Genomic DNA, 24,901 nt, shown 5'->3' with positions numbered 1-24,901 from the left:
CCTTAAGATACACTTCCTTTACAAGCACATAAAGAGGATTTGTCTAAAATCAGATTGCTGTGTGTTCCAATAAGCATCCTGGCTCACAGAAAGACATTTGATATTTGTTAGGGTAAAGAGTCGTCATAGAGAGCAGCAGTTATTTTTAAGTTCTCATATTTAAAGGAGAGTCAATTACACACAGATGCAAAGCAGTAGTGCGCTTTTTTAACTGGATAAGAAAAAAGATAGTGATGGTAAGTAAAACATATAAAGACAGCAAAATTCATCAAGAGAAGTGCAAGGTACTGCACTTGAGACAACATACACACAGAGCCCAGTGCAGGCTCAGACCTGTGTAGCAGGAGGAACAGCCTTGTGGAAAAGGATCTGGGGGTCCAGGTGGACAGCAGGCTGAACAGGAGTCAGCAGTACACTGCTGCAACAGCAAAGGCAAAACAGATCCTGGGCTGCATCCACAGAGAACTCTAACACTGCTTTTAATATTATTTATAATAAAATAGTGTTAATCACAGCATGCTTAGAACACCTCCTTTCTACTGAAAGGCGGTTGTAGCCAGGTGGGGGTTGGCCCCTTCTCCCAGACAACCAGCTACAGGGCAAGAGCACATAGTCTTAAGCTGTGCCCGAGGAGGTTTAGGTTGAGCAGTAGGAAGAGTTTCTTCACAGGACAGGTGATTAGGCATTGGAAATGACTGTCCAGGGAGGTGGTGGAGTCACTGTCCCTAGAGGTGTTTAAGGACTGGATACGGCACTTGGTGCCGTGGTCTAGATTATACGGTGGTGTTCTTTCACAGGTTGGACCCGATGATCTCAGAGGTCTTTTTCAAGCTAACTGATTCTGTGATTCTGTAACATTAAAATAACGACGGTGGGATTTAAAGAATCGTCTCTCTTTTCATTTTGTCACGCTTACAGAGCGCAGCCCCGTGTTGCTGCTCACTTCCCACATAACGTGATTATCGAACATCACCTTTCTCCCCGAGGCGCGGGTTTCCCGTATGGCAGCGCCCCGAACTGCCAGGAACACCCGAGGGCACAGCATTCCCTCGACCGCGCGGTAACTGTAACACACCCCCGACCTCAGCTCTCGCCGTGACGGCCCCGCCCGGTCCCCAGCGGTCGCTGCCGCCCCCGCGGGGCTGACGGCGGCCGGGGCAGGGTCTGTGCGCGCAGGCAGGCGCGGTGGGCGGCAGTGAGGGGCGCTGTCCGCGGTGACGCCGTGTCACCGCCCCGCCCGCCCCTTTGCCGAGCGCTGCCGGGTCACGCCCGGCCAATGGCGCCGCAGCCCCGCGAGCGTCACCGGCACGGCGGGCGGCCCCAGGCGGAGGCGGAGCGCTGCCGGCACCTCCGCGTCCCGACGGGCCACGCGCGCTGCTCCTCCGCTCTATGGTCACCGTAGAGATCCACGGCGGTGGCGGATCAATACTGGGACGGCGGCGGCCGTGGCGCCGTGGGGAACATGGCGACGCTGGTGCTGGATAACGGCGCCTACAACGCCAAGATCGGCTACAGCCACGCGAACGTCAGGTGAGGGCCCGGGGCGGGACCGGGGGGGCGTTGCGCGTCCCCTCACGGCTCCCGCCGGCCCCAGCGCGGATCCAACCCGCCTCTCGGCCCCTCACCGGCCCGCGCCTGCGCCCGCCGCCGAGAGGCGCGGCCTGGCCCCGCCTCGCCCCTGCGGCGGCTGCGGGCCCCGCCCCTGCGGCGCGCGTGGGTCTGTCGGCGGGGCTGTCTTGGTGTGTCCCGCCGTGTCATGTTGTACCCCAGCGTGTCACACCGTACCCCAGCGTGTCACACCGTGTCACACTGTACCACGGTGTGCTCCACTGTGTCACACCATGTCCTGCCGTGCCCCGCCGTGTCACAACACGTTCCTTCGTGTCACACCATACCCCACCGGCCAGGGTGGGAGAAGAGCCCCTGGCACTTTTCTGATTGTACTGATGGCCGGGGGGTGGTGGTTGCAGCTCAGCGCAGTGGCTGGGGGGGTTTGTTTTTCGAAAAGGTGTCTTGTCTGTACCGGAGGTGTCAGAAATTGGAGATTTCCCTCGTAACTAGCTCCAGTAAATGGACTAAAACCAAAATACAGCAGCAAAAACATTATTGAATGTATACTATTTATGCAAGTGGCATAAAGAATGAATGTGTCTCATACCATGTTGAATAGGAAACTTCCCAATCTTTTCCAGCGTTATTCCCAACTGTCAGTTCAGATCAAAGACTGCACGTTTGAAAACCTTTACAGCAAATCAACTGGATGAAATTAAGGATCCTTCTGGTCTTTTTTATATTCTTCCCTTTCAGAAAGTAAGTAATCCTCAGTTTAACATGAAAGCGAAACATAAATTTTTGTAAGGAATAGTTTTCATACAATATACCACAGCTGCAGGGTTGTGAGTGGTATTATCCAAGAATCAGAGTCAATAGTGTGAAGTTTAAGAGTCATGGAATTGTTTAGGTTGAAAAAGACCTTTAAGATCATCAAATCCAACTGTTAACCCTGCACTGTCCAGTCCATCATTAAGCCATGTCCCTAAGTGCCACATCTTCTGAATACCTCCAGGGATGGTGACTCAAACAATTCCCTAGGCAGCCTGTTCCAGTGCTTGACAGCCTTGTTGGTGAGAAAATGTTTCCTAATAGCCAATCTAAACCTCCCAGGGGCAACTTGAGGCCATTTCTTCTTGTACTGTTGCTTGTTACTTGGGAGAAGAGGCCAGCCCCCACCTCACTACAGCCTCCTTTCGGGTAGTGGTAGAGAGCAATAAGTCCTCCCTGAACCTCCTTTTCTCCAGGTTAAACAGCCTCCTTCAGCTGTTCCTCATAAGATTTGTTCTCTGAACCTTTCACCGGCTCTGTTGTCCTTCTCTGGACTCACGTCAGCCCCTCAATGTCTTGTAGTGAGGAGCCCAAAGCTGAACACAGGATTTGAGGTGCAGCCTCACCAGTGCAGACCACAGGAGGACAATCACTTCCCTGGTCCTGCTGGCCACACTATTTCTGATAAAAGCCAGGATGCCATTGGCCTTCTTGACCACCTTGTCACAATGCTGGCTCATGTTCAGCTGCTGTCAACCAGCACCCCCAGGTCCCTTTCCACTGGGCAGCTTTTCAGCCACGCTGCCCCCAGCCTGAAGCCCTGCATGGAGTTGTTGTGACCCAAGTGCAGGACCCAATACTTGGCCTCATTGAACCTCACACAACCGGCCTCGGCCCATCAATCCAGCCTGTCCAGATCCCTCTGCATAGCCTTCCTGCCCTCCAACAAATCAACACTTCCATCCAACTTTGTGCTTTCTGTGAACTTACTGAGGGTACACCCAACCCTCTTGTCCAGGTTGACAATAGAGATAATAAACAAGACTGGCCGCAATACTGAGCCCTGGGGAACACCACTGGTGACTGGATGCCAACTGGATGTGGCACCATTCACCACCAGTCTGGGCCCAGCCTTCCAGCCAGTTTTTTACCCAGCAAAGAGCACACCCATTCAAGCCATGAGCAGCCAGCTCAGACTTGTCTGACTTTACTGAAGTCCAGGTAGACAACATCCACATCCATTCCTTCCTCCACTCAGCAGGTCACCTTGTCAAAGAAAGAGGTCAGGTTAGTCAAGCTTTAATAAACCCGTGCTGACTGGACCTGGTTGCTTGTTTGTTCTGTATGTGCTGTGTGATGGCACTCCAGATAATCTGCTCCATAACCACTTCTGGCACCATGGGCAGACTGACAGGCTTCTGCCAAAGAGAATAATGTATACAGAAAACACAGTTTACATTGTTTTTGTAGTGTAGTAATTAACATATCATTGAGGAATATTTTTAACATACTTTATGCTATGTAACATTTACTCCTTAGCCTAGAAATGCAAATTTAAACATTTTAACTCTCCAAACCTTTTATATTATCAGTCTATCAATCATTTGACCTTTTTTTAAGTATGATTTTATTTTTTCTAAATAGTGAAAGTTTTTTTCTAAATTCCTACAGGGTTACTTGGTGAACTGGGATGTCCAGAGACAGGTTTGGGATTATCTTTTTGGAAAAGAAATGTATCAAGTAAGAGCCTTTTCTTAATTACTTATTTTGTGTAGATTAAATACTGACTAATGAAATTAACATAAGTACCTCAAATATTAAAATAGAACTGGAGAGTTTACTATTCTCTTTGAAAGTGTCTTCAATTAGAAATCACAGGGATTTATGTTTTTGCAAACTGAAGAAAAACAATAATCACAGACAGATCCAGTGTGGTTTAGAGATCAAGAAATATTTAATATACAAGAGATGAACTAGGTCAGTAGGCCAAAATATATTGGTTTTATGTAATGACAATCTTAATATATTTTTCATAGGTGGATTTTGTAGATACCAATATTATTATTACCGAACCTTATTTTAACTTCAGTTCAATACAAGAATCTATGAATGAAATTCTATTTGAAGAATATCAATTTCAAGCGGTTCTTAGAGTAAATGGTGAGTCTGTCTCCTTCTAGTTTGCATTTATATATCTTGAAGCTTAACCCTTTTAAAATAAATAAATACATACATAAAAAGCATACATGCGTACGCAAATACATATATATATATATTTACATAAAGATAGTATAAAAATTCCTTAATTTCCTTCCTGGCTCTTGAGTAATATACTTGTACATGTACTCTTAACTGTATTAAAATTTTAAAAGTTATTTATTTTATAAATTCCAGCTGTACTGTTGCCCTATTTTCTGAAGAGAGTGTCATGGTATGGAATTACAAGAAATTTGAGGAGAGTAAGGATGACAGAAATAACAGATGGATTTTAAAAAAGGATAGCATTTGAAAAAGTCTACCAAAAATTTGCATGAAGTCTTTGGTAGCTTTCTATTTTTGGGGGCCTGAGGTTGGTTTTTTGTTCGGTTTTGTTTTGTATTAGCAAATCAAATGCAGCATTACAATCATGAAATATATTGTATCTCACAGGGAATATGTAAATAACATCGCCACCCTTCTGAAAGGTAACAGGACATGAGATACTCCTTTATATATGTTTGATAAGTTGTGATGTGATCAATGTGCTTGGACTTTAGGAGGGGAAACTGAATGTGGCCCAGAATTCCTGAAAAAGATTAAATGGGGCCATATACAACACGTAATTTTATCCACTGTCAAAATGAATTCATGTGTTGACTGTAGTATTATGTATTGAGGTCTTGGAAGTCTGTCAACGGCATTTAAAATATGAAGCAAGTACACTTTCAGATCACTGTAAATTCTAAAAGTGTATATTCACATAAAAATTGAATTAAATTTCCTGTATTTCAGCTGGAGCTCTTAGTGCACACAGGTATTTCCGAGATAATCCATCTGAGCTGTGTTGTATCATTGTGGATAGTGGATACTCTTTTACACACATTGTACCTTATTGTAGAAGTAAAAAGAAGAAAGAGGCAATCATAAGGTAAACTGCAGTATATATTTTCTAGAAGAATCGTTTTCTATGCCTGAAGTTAATAATGACAGAATGCCTTGTGTTACTCCTTTTCTGTAGGATTAATGTTGGAGGGAAACTCTTAACCAACCATTTAAAGGAGATCATCTCTTACAGGTAAAGCATGCTGATCTTCACTATGAAACTTGGTATGAAATGAGCTAAAAGTTCATGGGGTATTCTTCCTGGTTCTATGAATTTTAGATTAAATGCTGTTTAAAGGAGAAGGGAATTTTTGTCTGTTATAATCTGCTAACTGCCATCTTGACCTTCAGCTCAGGATGAATTAAGATGAGCTTAAACTCTTTGAAGAATTAGGCTGTTATTTTTCAAAGTGCCCGCGCTTTTGAAGTTGATGAGGTTAGCTGTGTGTTCACAATTATACAAGTCTTTACATATTTTCTGAGGTGTCTCAGTAGATCATCAGTCAGTTTGCCAATTATCAATAACACAAATAAAATTCAATAGGGTCAACTTTTCACTGGGATGCTTTAGCTTAGAACTTTATCTAGGTCAAGGTCTTTGCTAAGAGAGCTAATTGCAGGATTATGGCTATGCTTGTTAGGAAGACAATGGGCAAATGCAGGTTAATATTTGTATTTACTGAACTGTGAAATAGGAAAATACTAAACTCCAGTAGGCCGGGAATGCATTTGTAAATTGAATATGAGTTTTAGGTATTGAGGCACTAGTTTTCTGTGACATGAAAATGATGGTTACTCACCTCCAGTGGAAAACTGGACAGGAAATGGAAGACTTGATTATTCTCAAACTTCAGTGTTTTTGGTTTTTGGTTTTGTCAGACAGCTACATGTTATGGATGAAACGCATGTAATTAATCAAGTGAAAGAAGATGTGTGCTATGTTTCTCAAGACTTTTACAAGGACATGGACATTGCCAAGTATGTATGCAGCAGTACTAAATGTAAATGTTGGTACTTCTGAATAATCTATTTGTACAAACAAATAAAACTATACTCTTAATCAGAAAATTTTCCAGTTAAATGAAAAAAAGTCTTGTTAGTATAAAATAGTTGGAATTTAGAACCTGTTCTTTATTCTGTTGAATTTTACATTCTTCTCTTTCAGATTGAAAGGAGAGGAAAATACTGTAATGGTAGATTATGTTTTGCCAGACTTCAGCACAATCAAAAAAGGATTTTGTAAGGTAATAATAGTTTTGAAATTTTTTTGGGACTGTTCCCCTGCACAAGTCTAGTAGAGAAGTTAAAAATACTCTATTTTTTTCTAATGCTGTAACATCTTTCATTGCTATGCATTAATTGGTAAAGCTTTTCCGTAGTAAGTTGAGATGAAAATGAAATATTGTTTTTTCAGCATAGCATTTTATGTTCTATTATTGAACAGTTGTAGCTTTCTATGCTTGTGCTCTGTCATACAGCCTATCCATATGATTATTGTTGGGGGTTTTTAACATTAAGTTAGAAAATGTTTTCTCTGCTCTTATGCTTTTTTGTCAATCTCTCTGAATTTCATTTAAATACCCTAATAGGTAGAAAGTTCAAAGTCATTTTATAGAAGAGCCTGAAGACAATTTAACAGTTTTATCTCATTTACTGTGTTGGACATAATTTTGAAAGTAGTCCCAATATTTTAGGGCCATTCTCATGCATACCAGTTCTGTTTTCCTTCCGACAAAACTGCGGTTGATAAGAGCAAAGTCACTTCAGATTTAATACCAGAGTATGAATTATTCTTAAAAGATTTGTTGATAATATGACTGCCTACCTCTGCAGTACATGAAATAGATTAACTGAATACTCTAGAATGTGATTGCTTTTCTTAAGCAGTGGGTACTATTCATGTCTTTAATGTAGCCGAGGGAAGAGATGGTGTTAAGTGGAAAATACAAGACTGGGGAACAAATACTTCGTCTAACGAATGAAAGATTTGCAGTTCCAGAAATACTCTTCCATCCTTCGGATATTGGTATTCAAGAGATGGGAATTCCTGAAGCCATTGTTTATTCTATTCAGAATTTACCCGAAGGTATAACCTAAAAATATTATGAAAAGGATGGGAGGTGGGGGAAGGAGGGATGTTGTGGTGGGTTTTGTTGTTGGTTTGGTTTTGGATTTCTTTGTTGTTTTGTTTTGTTTTTAAGGATCCAAATAGTCTTAGAAAAGCTAAAACTCTCAATATGCCAGTTAAACAGTTTGGTGAACTGTTCTGTCTTTTGATGCATTTTATATACTCTAGAACTGATTGTCTGCAAAAGTCTGTGTTAGGCCAGCCCTGTTTTTTGGTGATTTATTGATAGGTTTCTACTCTTGAATCAGCTAATCTCTGTAGACTTAATTCTTCTTAACATCCTTTTCTAACATAACCTGTCTGTCTTTGACACTAATGGTGGAATAAACTTGAAATTAGTTTTACTTATCTTTTAAAATATCTTTCTTTACTGGAGGAAGAGAAAAATCAAACCGATGAGAAAAATGAAAGTGGCCAAATTTAGTAAATTAAGCATCAAAGTGTAGAACCTTCCTGACTGCTGTTTGTCAGAAGTAATACTAAAGCTTTCATTTTATAGATGATGTACAGCTGATTACCGTTATCATACCACATAAGTATGGCAGCATTTAGGCTATTAATGTATACTCTTTAAAAATTGTGTTATTTAAAACCCCTTTTGAATGGGGAATTGTGTTGGCAAACATGAAATTTAACAGACAGTGTAAGAAAACAGTAGTTATCAAAGCCAAATTCTACAATCAGGAAGAACATAGGGTGATTGATCACTTTCTTGTATTTAACTGGTTAGATGATCATAAAATTCTTCTATGCATATTTCCTACTTCTGTTCCAATTCATAACAAAATTGGAAAAAAAACCCCCTTTAATCTTTAACTAGTCTCTAACTACAGATTTACTTATTTATTTTACAGAAATGCAGCCTCATTTCTTCAAGAACATAGTTCTGACTGGAGGAAACACCCTTTTTCCAGGCTTTAGAGATAGAGTTTATTCGGAAGTTCGATGTCTTACTCCAACTGATTACGATGTTTCTGTTGTTCTTCCTGAAAAGTAAGTTCTAAACTTCTAAACAGAAGGCTTTATCTTTCTAGTAGAACAAACTATAAAGTAGGATTTCTTTTGCTGATTAAAAAGATAGACTGAGTAAAGGTGTTGATTTAAATATTAAGTGAACAAAAATTGTACAAAAAGAATATTTTAAATCAGTGTATTTTCAGACAAACCAAATAAATTAGATACCACCTGCTTGCTCTGTACTTTGGCTAATAAAGTTAAGTGTTTTTAGGATCAGCCTTTTTATTGTAAACAGATAAATAAGACTATTTTCATTAAATGGATATGCAAGTATGCAAGATTAATGAATTTAGACTTTTACTTAGAAGAATTTTCAGCATCTGAATGCTGTCATGTCATTATTAATGTAGCTACTTCAGGGATTTGGAAGGGGTAACATCTTTGCAGAGAGAACTGAGACAAAACAAATATACCTTGAAAGTACAAAAAAATCTCTACTTTTTAAAAAGTATTATTAAAGACTATTTTTAAATATTATTAAAGAATCATTATCTGTGCATAGTAAATACAAAGACATGTCTGTGCCATTCCCTCTTCACACATACTTCCAAAGAGGCACTTTTTTAAAAAGGAAAGTCAACTAGCCCTGCTAAAATTTCAAACTTTGTCTCATAACTTCTCAGAAGCTGGATGGTTTGATTTAGCAATCAAAAATGTATTTCTAAATAGATATGATTAAATGAAAGTCTTGGAAATCATCACTGCATACTTCTATTCTAAATGAACTTACAGATGAGTAACAATAACTTTTTTCATTTTTCAGCCCTATTACTTATTCTTGGGAAGGTGGGAAGCTCATTTCTGAAAATGACGATTTTGAAGACATGATAGTAACTAGAGAAGATTATGAAGAACATGGACACAACATCTGTGAAGAGAAATTTGATATATAGGTAGCATAGTTGGATATGTTGTTATTCCATTGTTTTACTCAGAATGGAATTCTTTGAACTACAACCTGTTTTCCATCAGCTAGGATTGTGTTTTAGCTTTCCTGTATTTAATTGGGTTGGGAAAAAATAATTTCAGAGTTTAAAAATAAAGTTTTACAAGCCTAATACTATGAAATAATATGTTACTTGTCATTTCATAATGTTTTCATCTTTTACTGATGAGCTTCATTGTATTCTTTATTGCAGAAAACCTCAATGCATGAGATAATAAAAATACCAATTGCTTTTACCAGTGTGACATTAATACATAGTGAGAAGAAATGGTTTGTTTTTTTTTTTAAACTGAATATCATTCTAAATCATACATGCAATTAAATGGACGTTAAACACATCTCCAAAAGAGTCTTTGAGATTGCCTATCTTGAAAAGAAATACATGAGCTTTATTTTTCGTTATTTTAGTGAATAGTTATGAGAGGAATATACTTCTAGTGTGACCACTCCTATTGAAACTATGCTTAGGCTTTGAGAAAAGAGTGAACAATTCCTTTTTTTAAAGGGATTTTAGGTTGTGGGGTTTTTTTGTTTGGTTTTTGTTTTGGACAATGGCTCGGCAAATAAGCTTTGTGTCACTCCCCTCACCTGTTTGAAAAGGTGACATCAGAAGCAGCCACAAAGGTGAGAAAAGCTTGCAGCTGTGCCCTAGCTGATAACCCATCTCTGTCCTCTCCATGCATCCTAGATAAACACAAATACCCCACTACTTTTTATTTCTGGCATCAGAAGCTCTGTCACTGTGCCATCAGTCTGTGCAGCGTGGCTTGCAGGAGGAGAAAGAGCACAGCATGGGCTAATAGCCAGATAGAAACCTGGGAGGGCCATGCTAGCTGGGGGTGTCCCACCCGGCTTGCTTGCTTGCTTGCCAAGACTGAGATGGTCACTTGGACAGGGTGGATAATAGATACATGGTGCTGACACTGACCTTGAGCTGATACAGCTCACTGCAGCAGGGAAATGGCCTCTTTATTAGGTCTGGTGGTACTCAGTGCTCTCAGATTTGCAGAGGAGTACCCTGCTGTGTCTCATTCCCTCTGCTGTCTGCCCTAACATAATACCAGTAGGTATACTCACACAGTACACTTACCTGGCTGCCTTGCATAAGGGCAACACAGAAGAGAAGCCAATGCTTCAGAGAATGAGAGATGATCATTCTTCTTGAATATGATCTTTTTTACTTTGGACTGCCAGCTCATGTTGGCTTTCCTCTAGTCTAACCTACTGAAAGGAACGAAAGAGGTACCCTCCTCCTGCTGCTAACAGCTATATGAGCCACAGAGGAGGCAGCTGGGGTATGAAGGTGTGAGACCAACACCTACAAACTGTTGGACACAGTTTGTATTACATTGTGTAGGATGTGAATAAGTCTAGTCCACTGTTATTTTGATAGCTGTATGTAGAAGTAAGCCTTCTTACTTTGAAGGTGGCATCACTTGCACTTTGGTAAGACTGTACTGAAAAGTACCTATAGATTAAACTTTTTGCTCTGGAAATTTTCTACTTCAAACAAATTTATACTGGCAATTAATTTGATAGCTCTCTGCTAGAAATCATAAACAGAAATGAATGAGAGGTCCCAAGTTTCTCTACCAGATGATTCTGTGTCGAATATTGTTAAAAATATGTGACAAAACTTTGTGAAGTCCAATAACATTTTTCTAATTTTGGAATTTAACTGAAAGCGTTACAACGAAAACCAGTAGGCTATAGTTCACCAAACTTGTTCTGTTCAGCAGGCCCTCATAATTAAATGTAAAATATCACATTTCTTTCAACGGAAGATTAATGGTAAGTAAATTCTCCTGTCAGGGTATATGAATAAAACAGGGCTTTCAAAAGCTCTTCCTTCCCTTCCCTTCCCAGAACTAGATCAATCTCGACTTCTTGTCCCATGAACTGACAGGAACCACATGGCAGCTATAAATGCCTGTTTGGAACGTCTCCTTACTACTTGATACCTGGATCTACACCCCCTTAGCTGCCTCTTCTGTACGAATGGACTATGAAATGATAGATTTGTCACTTTTAATACAGTTCTTTATTATCTTCTTTAGATTAGCACAAAAAAATTCAAGTCACAAAGTGCAAGAGTTTGTTTTTTAAAAATACAGTTTTCCTTGAAGCAGTTCACCACTCATCTAGCCTACAAATTACCATGTTATCACCCCTCCCTGTTACCAGGTTTAGTATTTTGAGTAAGACCCAGTAAAAGGACTGAAGACAGAGACAGAGAAGAGAGGAAAAAAAAAGGCAACTAAAATCCCTTTCTCCCACTACTCAACACCAAAAGCACTTAACTGGGAAATACTTTCCTTTTTAAAATTCTCAATAACCTGCTTTGTACATGCTCCCTCTTCTGGGAGAATGACATAGGGCTAGAAATCCCACAGAAGGCTAGGAAAACAACACATGGGCCTGTAGTCTAGGATTTAGGGCATTCACCTCTGGAAGGTGAAATGTGGTCTTTTTTCCTCTGGAAATCATTTATTTCACATTGTGAGGGTAGTGAGGCACTGGAACATGTTGTCCAGAGAAGTTGTGGATGCCCTATCCCTGAAAGTGTTTAAGGCCAGGTTGGATGGAGCTCTGAGGAACCTGGTCTAGTGAAAGGTGTCCTTGTCCATGGCAGGGGGGTTGGAATAAGATGATCTTTAAGGTTCCTTCCAATCCAAACCATTCTATGATTGTATGACTTGTATCAACATTTTCTTGTTAATGTACAGTTAACCATCAATGTGTCAAGACGGGCCAACATGCTTTCCACCTTTGCTGTAAAAATTCATAAACATTATCAAAGTATTTATGATAAATAACTAGACACTCTCAAACTGTCCTCATGTTAAAATAAATTACTTAAGTATACCAAGAGATCTAAACCCAGATTATTATTTCTAAGGTTTCTTCAAAATGTAATTTTTTACTTGCTTTTGCATAATTGCTGAATTAGCAGCAGCTCAGTCTGCCATAGTGGAGAGGGAGTAACAACAGGATGTAATTAATGCCTGCAAGCACACACAGTTTCCCTGCCTAAGAAATTTTGCCTGCTAGATTCAAAACCCAGTTACCTGCTTCTAACATTTTTGACACACTTTTTACGCTTTTACAACACCCGCAGGAGTCATAATCTACAGTTTCAATTATTATTAATTACAGATAGAAAAGATTAAAATCCCCTACTGATTATCAACCCAAACATGGCTTTGAATGTAGACTTGGCTCAGATAGCGTGCCATGGGGTTATGGGACAGAAGGAAAAAAGTGCCAAACCCTGAACTCAAAGCAGCACAAGCAGTGTTGTATTAACTTATGACTAATTAAGTACATTTTGCTTAAAAGAATAATTAGATTTAATGCTTTTTAGCACCATAGTAATTTTGATAGTTGTATTTCCTGAAACTGAAGATGTAAAGACATAAGAAGAAAACATTTTTTTATGATGAACAATTTTCATGTGCATCCTCCACTTTTTTTAAAAGAGATAAAAAAAGGTTGTATTGCTGTCAAACCATTTGGAGTACAAAATTCACATGTAGTTTTACAACCACTACAATAGACAATGATATTTTTTGAATTCTTTGATTAATTTCTTCTTTTGCTTCAAAGGAACAGTAGGGTCATTGTCCATCTCTTGAATCAATGCTAGAAGATGCTGATTGGTTTGTTGTTTTTGATCTTCATACTCTTGAGTTGTAATGCGCTGACAGAAGGTGAAGCCTTTGTAAGAAATGAGAGGTTCAGAGTAAGCTTCACCTATCATGTAAAAGCTTTGTTAAAAAATATGATCAGAAACATAGATATACAGATATTCCACTTCAGATGTGATTACATCTCCAAACAATGTGAAAGCCCTCCACTGAGCACAGAGGGACATCTAAACTTTATTGCAAAAATAAAATTGAAAAACAGTGTTGCAAGTGCAGTATCACAGATGATTCTATACTGCAAACAGGCATGCAAGACAAAGAGCAAATACAGTTCTCACAAACAGAAACCATAATGAAGAACATCACACAACAAGAATGGCACTTTACATTGTCATGATCCAATGATTCTCTGTGAATGAATCAGATCTGTACCAAGGTCCAGTACTTAATACAAGTGAATAAATACTGTGGAGAAACAGTTGCCTCTGAACCACACTTCAGAAATCAGGAATAGAATTTAAGAGCTTCTAAACGAGTAGACAGCTAAGCATAGTTTGGGCACCAGAAGCAGAGGTGATACAAGAGGCAGTGATTCAGAGTGAGGGCAGAGCCAGGAACAACCCCAAGAAATATGCAACTCAAGCACGACTTAGCCATAAAAAGATTGGGAATCTATGCAACACTGCCCTGCAAGAATTCAAGCCCCATCACTGGGCAGGTGAGTTCTGGCTTGAGGAAAGACTGGCATTCAGCTACTCCACAGACACTTTTTCCTCCTATACGTGTTAGAAAGTGATTTGGTTGAACAACTGTCAGTTGCCTAAAGGGGAAAAAATTCTTAGTAATCCTTCTGTACAAACACCATCATCTTAAGACTTCACATAGAGAGCAGTTATTAACCTGAGCTGTCAGAGTTTTCACACGGACGTGTCCTTCCCATCTTTTACAATGAGTCTGTCAAACACCAGTACCTTTTATGGTGTCATAGGGTCAAATGAAGAAAAAGATAGTTCTTCAAAAGGGAAAGCTTCTGTCAAAGTTATCCAAACTTCAGCATGGATCCTTTAGTCTGGTGGTATAAGTGGCTCACTAGATTAAAACCAACCCCAGAATTTTCTCAGTGGTTTTGGTGTTCTGTATTTCCAGCAGACCTAAGGTTTACCCTCCTGCAATAGACAGACTCCTCTTCTTATCAGGGTCCCCCAGCCTTCCCTCCTGCTCCCACCCACACCTGAGAAATTCACCAGCTAAGCACGCTCAGTAGCTCCCAAGAAAGATTTTCCTGATGTCTCCTTTATGAGAAAAGGGAAAATGACACCAGAATATGAGGCACACAGGAAAACAGAAATATGCCATGCCAGAGAGCTTACAATTAGATCAAACTAGGTATTTCAGCAAGTAGATGGAACCTATATGCATTTGCAGATTGAAACTCTAAAGCTTAGTAGAAAGAATATGGTATGGGGCTTGTATTTCCAGTTGTCTGTTCAATGTGCTGATGGAGACGACACAGGCTCCAAGAATACTGCAGACAAGCAGCTCTTTCCTCTGTTGTTCATCTCTGAATTTTTTGGCTACACAATGTGATTCTCAGAACACTGAATGGGAGGGAATTTGGATACATTCCAGAACTCACCACAGATGTTAAGAGATTCTTACCAAAGAAGTACTAAACTACTTCTCAGGCAGATGCTGTATTAAATGTAGTATTACACAGCAAAATAACTTAGTGTTATCAGTACCCGACTCAATTTTTCTTCAATGTTTAAGCACATAAACACTGGCAATACAGAAGTCAAAAGAAAAAAAGGTAGTCAGAGAGAAATTCAATTATTTAAGCCAACCCTTTTAATCAGTGCTTCAAGATATTTCTGGCAGCAAAGACAGATGGAATCTTAGCTCATAAAAGAAATAAGCTGAAAAACACTAATCCCACATTCACAAAGGTAGTGTAGTTTAAAAAAAGGCATTTGACACTTGGTGTCAAATAGCTCTTAATAAACTGTGCTTACCTAGAAGAAGAAGAGAGTTCTTCAAAACACTGAACAAAGTCTGTGCTCAAGACATCTATCAGAACCTGTAACTACTGAGCTCTACGAGAATTTGTAGGTGTCTTGTGGAAGAAATAAAAGAATACTGTTCCTAAATACAAAAATCACATCACATTCACAAACCAAATAATAAGCAAGTCACTTCAGGAAGCACATTTTGCACTGTTATCTCCAGAAATAATAAAAAAAATTGTAATGTATTCAAACGAGGTAATTACTAGAACCCTTGTTCTCTAATATTCAGACAAGAGTTTTGCTGATAGCCTATAATTCAATTATTTATTGCATTAGCTGCTAATCACTCACCTTTCACTTCCAACAAAGGAACACAGTCTATGCAGACTTATAGTCAACTAATGATGAACCAGTTTGTATAGAATAGTTTCTATAAAAATGTTTATCACGTCATCTACCTGAATTGATATCTGGATCTTGTCCTTCTAGCAAACTCTCAAGTCTCCTACTTGTTAGTTCCAGAAGAGTTAAAGGAGTCTGAAAATAGAACCCAATAAGGGAAAAATTACAAAAGCAATACTTCTTTGTTTTGATAATCTAAAGCTTTCAGATGACCAATTAAAAAAACAAACCCACAGTTAACTGCAGAAGAATCTATGCCTACATTTATTTAGGTACACATTCAAAATCTCTCATACAATTAGACTAAAACACATAGTTTTACTAAGATACATATGTTTATTTCTGGTATTTCTGGCCAAAGAAATAGGAAGCAAAAATCTCTAGATGTTTTCCAGTGATATGTCAAAAACTGTAGCATAAAACAAACTGATTTCAGCTTAGGCTCTCAACTGCAGCTATGAAAGAGCAAACCACCATCTCCTCTGCTGTCATTGCTCTGCAGTTCTGGCTCCATCTCCAATCAGGAATCAAAGCCCTAACGTTTATATCAGAACTTTTGATACAAGAGTATCAAGAAAAAGGAAAAAAAAAATTTAAGAAAATAAAATGGGGTTTGGCTGTGTATTAACGCATACAAAACTCTCACTAACCACTCGATACTTTCAAACTAAACAGGAGCTAATTTAAAAAAAAGTAAAATCTCCCGTGTCTCTTGACCCAAAGTCAGAATTGGAAATGCATATGTTGCATAAGAATTAAAACCAATATTTTACTGAAACCAAATCAATGTTTCTGTGAATCTTATTTGTATAGAGTATGGGAAAGTTCCATCTTTTCACATTTGTGACAATATGATGGAACATAAACAAAAGAGACTATAAAGCACATCTGTATATTTACATAGCTGATCAAGCTTAATAGAAAGGTCATTTCATTTTGTGGTTCTATTTATTAATTTACAAGTTAACATTTCAAAATACCAAAGGAACTTTAGAGCTATCAGAGCTGTACACATACACTGGGGCACCAGAGCACACCATCTTATATACAACTCAGAGTATGTCAGCGAGCTTCTAAAAGAGAAAGACGCTAAGATGCCTAAAGATTTAGGAGGCAGCCATTACAAACAAGGTCCCAAAAGGCCTCTACAAAACATTGATACTTTAAATATTTTCTGAATACACACGATGCAGATAAAGAGAAAGGATATAATTTATAAAGGATTGCAAAGCTCTCAAAAATCTGTCCTTCATAGTCTAGAATAGCTTCTCACCCTGCTCGGCTGTACTGTTAAACTGTAACAGATAAAACATTAAATACTGCTCCTCAGACTTGTCCTATTTGAAAAAACGCAGTTCATGGCATTTAACATTTAAAATGCCAATGATGTAAGGAAAATGATACCTTGAAGAGCTCAGAGTGATTGTCCATCAGAAACTGAGTCAGCAGTTCTGCCTGTGGTTTTGACAGTGTTCTATTTTGCAAGATGAACTTTGTGCAAGTCCTGATGATCACCAATCTGTTCTCAAACTAGAAAAAGAAGTACCCAGATTTGGCATTAGCTTGACTTGCAATGTGCTAGTAAAGACTACATATAACAGGATGCTATCAGTGGGAAAACATCTTGATATTTGTTTTAAAACAGATCATGTTGAAAGGCAGTAAATAGAATACTTCTACCTTTGGACAAAAACATTAGCTTTGCTATAGAAAAGTGCTATTTTCTACATTAAACATAGCAGATACTTACTTGTTTTTGTAATCTGTAGCCCTCAGATTCTGATGCAATGGCTAGGAATGTCAGGAGCCTGTGTAGTTCTTCTCTGATATTTGGTGCTAATAATTTTAAATAAAGTTGTAATGCCTCTAGAGCTTGATCTGTTTTTCCTTTTTCTGCAATGGAGTAAAGCAGCATATTCAATGCAATTGTTCATTTTCAGAGTCACAAACACATATTTAAATCCCAATAATAATCCCACTTTTGGGGGGCTTTCCTTCCAAGCAAAACAGGTTATCTCAGTGAATTCTAAAACCTTGCAAGGTTTATACAGCATTTAATCAATAAAAGCTTAAAGTCTTTGTCCCATAGCTAGTCAGGGAACAGTTGTGCTTGAACAATGTATACAGGACATTACTATAGTCTGTCTACAATGTGCAAACACTGAAGTGATGTTTGCACTGTTGGTGTTTACACATCTTCATATTATTTCTAGGATTCATCTCTAAGTAATTAATGAGTTGAACAATTCCAACACTCATTGCTTTGACAGTTCTTTCTTAGTTTGTTGTTTTCTTTTTGTTTTGTTGGGGGTTTTGTTTGTTTGGTTTGGTTTCTTTTTGCTGTTGTTGGGGTTTTTCCTTTTTTTGTTTGTTTGGGGTTTTTTTTGTTACTGTTGGTTGGTGAGGCATCATGTCTCTGTGTTCCCCCCTCCTCCTTTAAGCCATTAGGCTATGAGAGTCTCAAAGAAACATCATACAGTGAAAATAATCTCCAAACCCTCTAGATGATAATTCTAGTTATCTTCATTTTGAAAGTGAGAAGCTATGAAAAAGTTTAACTTTCTTAAAGCAAGAGTAAGACAAAGGCAGATACACGAATACAACATACATAAGATTTTCTGGCCTCTGTCCTACTTCTAAGACAGACTTTGAATTTTACAAGGAATAATCCAGGACTTTCAGGAGTGTGCCACAAGCCATTTGAAACCACCTTTGTTTAAAAAGAACACCAAAAGCGTAAGCAAGTGAGGAGCAGCTGAGGGAGCTAGGGTTGAGTGGACAGCTGATCCAAACTGGCCAAAGGGATATTCCGTACCATGGAACATCATGCCCAGTACATAAACTCGGGGGAATTGGCCAAGAGACACTTACTGCTGCTCAGGAATGGGCTGGGCATCAGTGGTGAACGATTGTATTGTGCATCACTTGTTTCTCTTGGGTTTTATTCCACTCTATCTCGTTATTATTGTAATAATTACAATTATTATTACTGCTATTACTATAATTAGTATTATTATATTTCATTTTGTTCCAATTATTAAAGCATTCTTTTCTCAACTCACAAGTTTTACTTTTTACCTCCACCAGGAGTGAGGTAGTGGCAGGTAGCGAGTCAGTGGCTCTGTGGAACTTAGTTGGCAGCTGGGGTTAAGCCACAACAACCCTATAGAACTGAAGAAGTAACAAAGCCTATTTAGGGTAAGATTTATCTTAAACTTGTATTTAACTTAAACTGTTCTGGTTTACTTGTAAGCCTATGATAGGAGGGTTTTGCAGGGGGGGATCACAGCCTGAATCACAATCTCAACAGTCCCTTTAATAATTTTAAATAACTTCTATTACTAAAAAGTGCCCTAAATCCAGAATTTACAAAACTGTTTTCTGGTTAACACGAAAACATAAAACTAAAATCATTGCCACAAAGTTATTAGTTACAAGTAACTATAAGGGAAGTTCTGACTTGGGGTAAGAAATTTTTGCAATGAGAGTAGTTACTAATTGAAACTACCCACAGAGGTCGGTGTACCTCTATCCTTGCAGATTTTCAAAATTCAGCTGGCCCAGGCCCTAAGCAAACTTGATCTATGTAGCACTATATCTGATGAGAAACTTGTTTAAACATGTCTTAAAATGGCTCTTTGTGGTCCCTTTGCAAACACGTGTTTCTTCTTCCCAACACCCCCCACAGCAACTGTTATCTCCCATGCAGGAATGTCCTGGGAAAGGTGTCCCGAGGTGTCCCATTGGTCCTTTGTTTAACCCCTTCCTATTGGCTGTTGACCCTTTACCTGATGGTTTTTTCTGTGTGACCCTGAACTTGTGATTGGTTCCCCTTTGACCCTCCTAAAAGCCTTATAAACCCCTTCCCAACAATAAACTCTTGCCTCCTCTCCACGCCCGGTGTGCTGTCTCTGTGCCTGCCATGGAGCCACGTGGGTGCTGGGGGGAGGGGGGGGCACCTCTCCCCTCCAGGCTCGGGGCCTGAAAAACCCTCAGACACTGGAGTCCCCCTTCCCCGTCCACCAACACGTCGGAAATGGTTCTTCAGACGGAGAAGGAACTAGAGCTGGGCTCCCCCACGTCGTGGATGGGGAAAGGGAAACCCAGAGATCTAACTTTGAAATTTGTCCTTGTCTTGAGCAGAGGTTCTTAATAGTGATCTTGAACATTTCCTTCCAAGCTATACAGTGCATCTGCAATAGCATTGCAAACGGTGTCACGATTCAGTCAATTGATGCTTAGCAAGTTACATCCTCTACATAGCTTTCACCCGTATTTTTTGTTCCAGGTTGCTCTTACCTATAAGTTCTATAATTCCTGAATGAATATGGGGATCCTGAGCAGCAAGAAGAGATTCCTTCTTTTGACTATAATACTTCATTATAATGTCAAAAAGAATCTTCTTGTATGTATTCAGATTGCTGGGTTCGTCAGTGCTCTGAGGTAACTGCTGACTAATCATCACTATGAATTGGTCGGGAAAATACTCCAAGCATTCAATTGCAGCATAGAGCCATCTGTCAAGCCTGTAGAAGGAAAAGTCAGTTTTAGTGCTTACTTTAAAATGCTCTGCCTATTCTTATTTATTCCTTTAAATAAAACTAGATAGAAACAACCATGAAGGTATAGTCATGTATTTGAACCACAACACTGAGCTTGTTTTTACGCAGTTGATGTAACTTATTTCACTACAGCAGTTCAAGGACCTGCTCAAAATAAGCAATTTGCATTGTTTTCCTATGCTACAGGCAATACACCTGAGGTACACTCAAATCAAAACAAGCTGTATTTATGCTAGACTGTCACCGACCCCAGGATTTCAGCTAGTATTTAAAACCAAACACCAACCCACTATGTGTACAAACTTACTCAGGCAAGTTTAAGCTACATGTAACCTCTCTGTCCAGGAAAGTATTTGAGATAACTAGGTCTTCTTCTTTGCCAAAACAGTCTGGTTTTGTCTTCACTGAAGACACCAAGATATCTTCTAGAAGAGGAATATCAATTAACTGCAGCAATCGCAACAGAGTTTGCTGTTTCCAAACATCTTCTATTACTGAAACCATAAACAAACAAAAAATCCTCAGAAACAAGATCTTATGTAAACCACTAACCTTTGTTTTTACCTCACTCAAGAATGTTTTAAGTCTTCAAAGCAAACACGCCAACAGCACAGTGTGAAGTTTCTCTGTTGGGGAAGAAGGGACCAAAATAGGAATGCTAAAAAAATATCTCTCCCATCATATTAGAATTCATAATAATCTATTCTAATTAGTAGAAGCGAATAGCAAAGGAATCATATAATAAAAAAGTTCTTAGTCTTAAACCCTACTTCCTTCTGAAGTAGTATTTGCATAAACAGCACCATTCTGCAAAAACATAATCCTGTTGTGTTTCCTTCAATTTACTTACTACAAGCATTTACCCATTTAGCATTCGTTTAGATATTCTGTCATTAGTGATATGTTAAATTTAGGACTCCGAGGGGCATTGTTTAACAGAAATGGGATACTCACTCCAAGATGCAGTGAAGAACAATCAAGTTTTTAAATGAAAAAATTCAATCCTCACCTCTTTTTGAAAGCAGATGAATTGGTTCATTAACCATGATCTTTGGAGGTAAAGATGCATGAACATAGATTGATCGGAGAAGCTCCTCTACCCTCTTTTTATCAGCTGCTTCTAATGCTGAGGGGTTTGAAAGTGTGTCACACTTTGTTCTGCTCAGGGAGAAAAAAAAAACTTAGTTGTATAACAAATATGATTAGGACATGTGTCTGTTACTTCCTAAATTGCTCTTAAATCAGAACTTTAGGACTTCATTGTATCTGGGGTTTGTTATGCTGCTAGAATTCCAGTCATCCACATCTGCTTTGTGGAAAGGGCAAGGATATTGATTCCAAATACTGTTTATTAGTTCCATTTCCTTAACCAGCGTTCAGTACCTACCTCATTCATGCTAATTCTCAGATTTCAGCACAATCGACTGCATAACCAAATTTTACCTAGGCTTATGCTACTGTGCCAGACTCTATTCTAAATAACAAAAGGCAAATCAAAGCACTTTAACATTACCAAGAAATTCCCGGTAGCTTCTGCAATTTAAGCATGACATTCTCAAAACTGACAGATAGCTTTGAAAAGTCTCCAACACATGAGTTAGACAGACATAACTTCACCTACAGGTAACCCACCTTAACTTATTGAAAAAAAAAAAAAAAAGAAAAATTAGAATAGTTTGGAGTAACTCACTTGGAACATCTGACTGTTTTTTGTTTGCAGATTTGCTCAGGAGACAAGCTTTCATTGTTCTCATTCATTCCTTGAAGAGGAGGATCAAGACTGCTATTTACAAATCTATAGAGACTAGTGTCTGTGTCTTCAAACTCTGTTTCTTTCCCGTTCTTGAATAAGCAAAGCTTTGCTCCAACTGGCTCAAACACCTTGTGATCCATCAATGCTTGGCATACACGGACTCCCTTCAGTCGAGAAATATCATTACAGCTTAGGTACATGCTTTGCATAAGATGGCTCAGTACCACATCGACAGCATTTGAGCCAGTAAAACAGTTTTTATATGTTTTCAGATGTTGTCTACGTCTTTTGATTTCCAGTTGATTGTGGAGGGCACGTATAATACCATTCCACAGCTGAGTTGCTTGAAAAGGACCATTGCAATCTGCAAGACATTTATATGAGAGTTTTACAGATTTATAAACCTTTAACATTTAAACCCCCATATTTTAACACTCTGAATTTAGTTATATCTATATATTATAAAAAATATTCAAAAATCAGCTGAATTTTACAAAGACAGAGAAAGACAATGCTTCATGAATCAGTCCGTCTTGTAAGCTAACTCACACCCATTAGAGCCAAGATAACAAAATGACACTAAAAACAGGAGAGGAAGCTTTTTTTTCATTGTTATGACCACACATACATACTATATGAATGGGCTGTGTACATATACATTAAAACACTAAAGAATCACAGAATGGCCAGGACTTTCAGGGGCCTCTGGGGTCCATCTGGTCCAACCTCTCTGCTCAAGCAGGGCCACCCAGAGCTGGTCGCCCAGGACCATGTCCAGACAAGTTTTGAATATTTCCAGAAGCGGAGAGAGCCACGTAAGATATCACAGCCTCTCTGGGCACCACTGAAAAGAGTCTGGCTCTATCCTCTTTGCACTCTCCCTTCAGATACTTGCAGAGAACCCCCTGAGCAGGTGACAGACAGCTACCGGCTGAGTAGTCCCAGCGCTCCCAGCTTCACCTGGGGGAGGTGTTCCCCAGTCCCCAGTTTAACCTCACGCATAGCTACAAGCTCAGCAGATGGCAAACCAGCGCTTGCAATGCATTAATCCCAACTGCCTCCCGGTCGGAACACCTGGCCACAGCTCCACGCCGAGTCGTACCAGCGGCGGCCGCCGCAACCCCGGCGCCGGGGCATAAAGCCGGAGGAAGCTCTTCTGTTTCCCGGTCAGCTGCCAGCCCCCCGCTAGCCCTGTCCCGCCCGCCGACCGGCCATGGGTCCCTCCCGCAGCACCAGCAGCCGGGGCCGCCCGTACGGACGCCGGCCCTGGGAGCCCGCTCCGCTCCCGGCGAGGCGCGAAGCCGCCGCCAGCTCCCCAGACACTGCGGGAGGAAAAGCTGCGGAGAGGCGGGGACGACGCTCTTACCCCACCTTGCCGCCGCCCGCTCCCCCGCCGCGGCTCCAACTCGCCCCGACTCCGGATCCTCCTGAAGCGCGGAGTCAAATACCCCGCCATGGGCTCGGCCGAGCCGCTGGCGGAAGCCGCCGGAGCGCATCACTTCCCGCCCGCCGCCCCCGGCCGCGCCCAGCACCGCCCCTGCGGGTCGGAAGTGAGCCGCGCTCCGGCCGCCCCCGCCCCGCCGCTCTGGCCGCCGCTGTCGCTATGGAGTAGCTGCAGCGGGACGGGGCCGGAGCGAGAGACGGAGCCGGCGTGACAGGCGGCCCGCCGGGCCCACAGGGCGACGGGCAGCCGGGCGCTGTGTTGGCAGCTTCCCGCGGGCTCAGGTGAGAGGCCGCGGCCCGGGGCAGGAGCGACTGCCCCTGGCCTGGTAGTACTGCGCGGGGCGGGCAGGGCCGGCCGGCTCCTGGGGCGGGAGGCGGCGGGCTCGGGTCCCGGGTGCCCGGCGCCGAAGGGTGGAGGGGAAGGGCCGCTCTGGAGGCGCGATGGCTGCGCGGGCAGGGCCCGGCGGGTCGCGCTGAGCTGCCCGAGCCGGCGGGTCGCGGGTTACCTGCCGCCTGTGACCGCGGCCGCCCCCGCCCCGAGCGCGCTGCCTCCGGCCTGCCCCGCGGAGCCGAGCCCGGGCACCGGCCCCGCGGGGGCGAGCGGAGTCCCTGTGCCGCTGGCGGAGCGGTGCGAGCCCGGGCTCGCTGTAAATACAGTAAATACTTTGCCCGGAGGACTGGCCCTCATGAGGCTGTCCTGGGGTTTGTGCAGCGTATAGGCTGAGTTTCGCCTGTCGGCAGGTGGCAGATCCCCGTTCGTGGATCTCGTACCGTGAGTGTTCGTTAGGGATTCAGCTGCAGCTCAGTACCGAAATGGGGAATAAAAGTCGCGGAGGTGATTCGCAGTGAGGGCAGTTAGCCCGTGCACGGTGCTTCATTGCATTTGGTCTTCCCGTTGTTTTTATAACAAATGCAAAAGGTTGGTTGTGCCTGAAAAATGTTGGGGTTTTCTCCTTTTGTTTGGTGTGACTCAGTTTTTCCAGCATTTATTTTTTCTATGAATTCATCCTGATTTGGGACAGGATAGGGGTTGGGTGGCATGAAGTACCCATGTATCTGCCTGTTGCCTTGGTTCCCAAAGAGGAATCCAGGCTTATTATAGTCAAAATAGTGGTAGAATGTACATTGCAGTGCTGTACGGTATGCACCCATATCCATACATCAGATGAAGCTATGAATTAGTTCAAACATAAATTAATGGATTTACATCTTGCAGTTAATTGTTTTAGATGAGTGAGAATTAAAGAATGGTGGGGAATCTTTGTTTTGGATTTCAACAGCCTTTATTTCAACATTTTGGATATTTTGCCTCATTTCTTAGAGCAGTGTTGGTTGTTGCTTACTACCTTGCTAAGTAATTGTCCTCATCATGCTGACATATCATTGCTGATGTACATCAAGATAAAACCCTTTTTCAGTTGTGAGGGGTATTCATGAAAAGGACACATTGATCATCCAGATTTTTTTAGGATTAGTTCCAGGTTTCATGGACTTAGTATCAGTAGCATTAATATTACCCGTGAAATTCAAAGAGGAAGAAATCTGAGTTCTTAATCATTTGTTGCATGTCCTGTGTTGCTTGTCCAAACACTGT

The 24,901-nt window shown here is 40.8% G+C and overlaps 3 protein-coding genes and 1 long non-coding RNA gene across 8 annotated transcripts in view; 2 read left to right on the top strand and 2 right to left on the bottom strand.

The window, feature by feature from the left end:
* Nucleotides 1-187: 187 nt before the first annotated feature.
* On the bottom strand, nt 188-1,596 carry LOC113997365. The gene is made up of 2 exons (XR_003544088.2): nt 974-1,596; nt 188-849 (listed from the first exon to the last, which is right to left on the bottom strand). It is a non-coding gene; the product is annotated as an uncharacterized LOC113997365 (long non-coding RNA).
* On the top strand, nt 1,305-9,832 carry ACTR6 (actin related protein 6). Its single transcript, XM_027739126.2, has 11 exons — nt 1,305-1,530; nt 2,193-2,310; nt 3,994-4,062; nt 4,359-4,482; nt 5,314-5,449; nt 5,540-5,596; nt 6,283-6,381; nt 6,569-6,647; nt 7,318-7,489; nt 8,386-8,524; nt 9,312-9,832. The coding sequence occupies exons 1-11, from the start codon at nt 1,463-1,465 to the stop codon at nt 9,439-9,441; spliced, it is 1,191 nt and encodes a 396-aa protein (XP_027594927.1). The 5' UTR covers nt 1,305-1,462; the 3' UTR covers nt 9,442-9,832.
* On the bottom strand, nt 3,586-24,023 carry DEPDC4 (DEP domain containing 4). Of its 3 annotated transcripts, none has more exons than XM_027739124.2 (9): nt 23,231-24,023; nt 21,802-22,228; nt 21,121-21,269; nt 20,419-20,605; nt 19,849-20,075; nt 17,300-17,442; nt 16,954-17,079; nt 15,606-15,684; nt 3,586-3,740 (listed from the first exon to the last, which is right to left on the bottom strand). In XM_027739124.2, the coding sequence occupies exons 1-9, from the start codon at nt 23,358-23,360 to the stop codon at nt 3,622-3,624; spliced, it is 1,587 nt and encodes a 528-aa protein (XP_027594925.1). In that variant the 5' UTR covers nt 23,361-24,023; the 3' UTR covers nt 3,586-3,621. The 3 variants fall into 3 exon arrangements, with proteins under 3 accessions (XP_027594925.1, XP_027594923.1, XP_027594924.1); XM_027739122.2 differs by lacking the exon at nt 3,586-3,740 and adding an exon at nt 12,821-13,211; XM_027739123.2 differs by lacking the exon at nt 3,586-3,740 and adding an exon at nt 12,821-13,211 and having other exon boundaries at nt 23,236-24,023.
* SCYL2 (SCY1 like pseudokinase 2) overlaps nt 23,412-24,901 on the top strand; it is a 36,442-nt gene continuing 34,952 nt past the window's right edge. The window contains exon 1 of one of the 3 annotated variants that reach the window (XM_027739121.2): nt 23,412-23,589. The gene's annotated coding sequence lies outside the window, so the exon portion shown is untranslated. Of the gene's footprint in view, nt 23,590-23,874; nt 24,227-24,901 lie in introns of those variants that run through there. The other 2 variants (XM_027739119.2, XM_027739120.2) reach the window with 2 other exon arrangements.

The sequence above is a fragment of the Pipra filicauda genome, unplaced genomic scaffold, assembly GCF_003945595.2.
Source record: "Pipra filicauda isolate LSUMZ 115617 unplaced genomic scaffold, ASM394559v2 scaffold334_size1588553_pilon, whole genome shotgun sequence".
NCBI classification, from domain to species: Eukaryota; Metazoa; Chordata; class Aves; order Passeriformes; family Pipridae; genus Pipra; species Pipra filicauda.
This window is presented reverse-complemented; position numbering and strand designations above follow the sequence as displayed.

What these genes read in the sequence shown, in the direction of transcription:
- ACTR6 (XM_027739126.2), top strand. Translation starts at nt 1,463, where the DNA reads ATGGCGACGCTGGTGCTGGATAACGGCGCCTACAACGCCAAGATCGGC. An exon ending in AAGAAAGAGGCAATCATAAG is followed by an intron (nt 5,450 to 5,539) that starts GTAAACTGCAGT and finishes CCTTTTCTGTAG; the next exon opens with GATTAATGTTGGAGGGAAAC. An exon ending in TATTCAGAATTTACCCGAAG is followed by an intron (nt 7,490 to 8,385) that starts GTATAACCTAAA and finishes TTTATTTTACAG; the next exon opens with AAATGCAGCCTCATTTCTTC.
- DEPDC4 (XM_027739122.2), bottom strand. Translation starts at nt 23,360, where the DNA reads ATGCGCTCCGGCGGCTTCCGCCAGCGGCTCGGCCGAGCCCATGGCGGG. An exon ending in AAAACAGTCAGATGTTCCAA is followed by an intron (nt 21,270 to 21,801) that starts GTGAGTTACTCC and finishes CTCCCTGAGCAG; the next exon opens with AACAAAGTGTGACACACTTT. An exon ending in AGGAATTATAGAACTTATAG is followed by an intron (nt 17,443 to 19,848) that starts GTAAGAGCAACC and finishes ACTCCATTGCAG; the next exon opens with AAAAAGGAAAAACAGATCAA.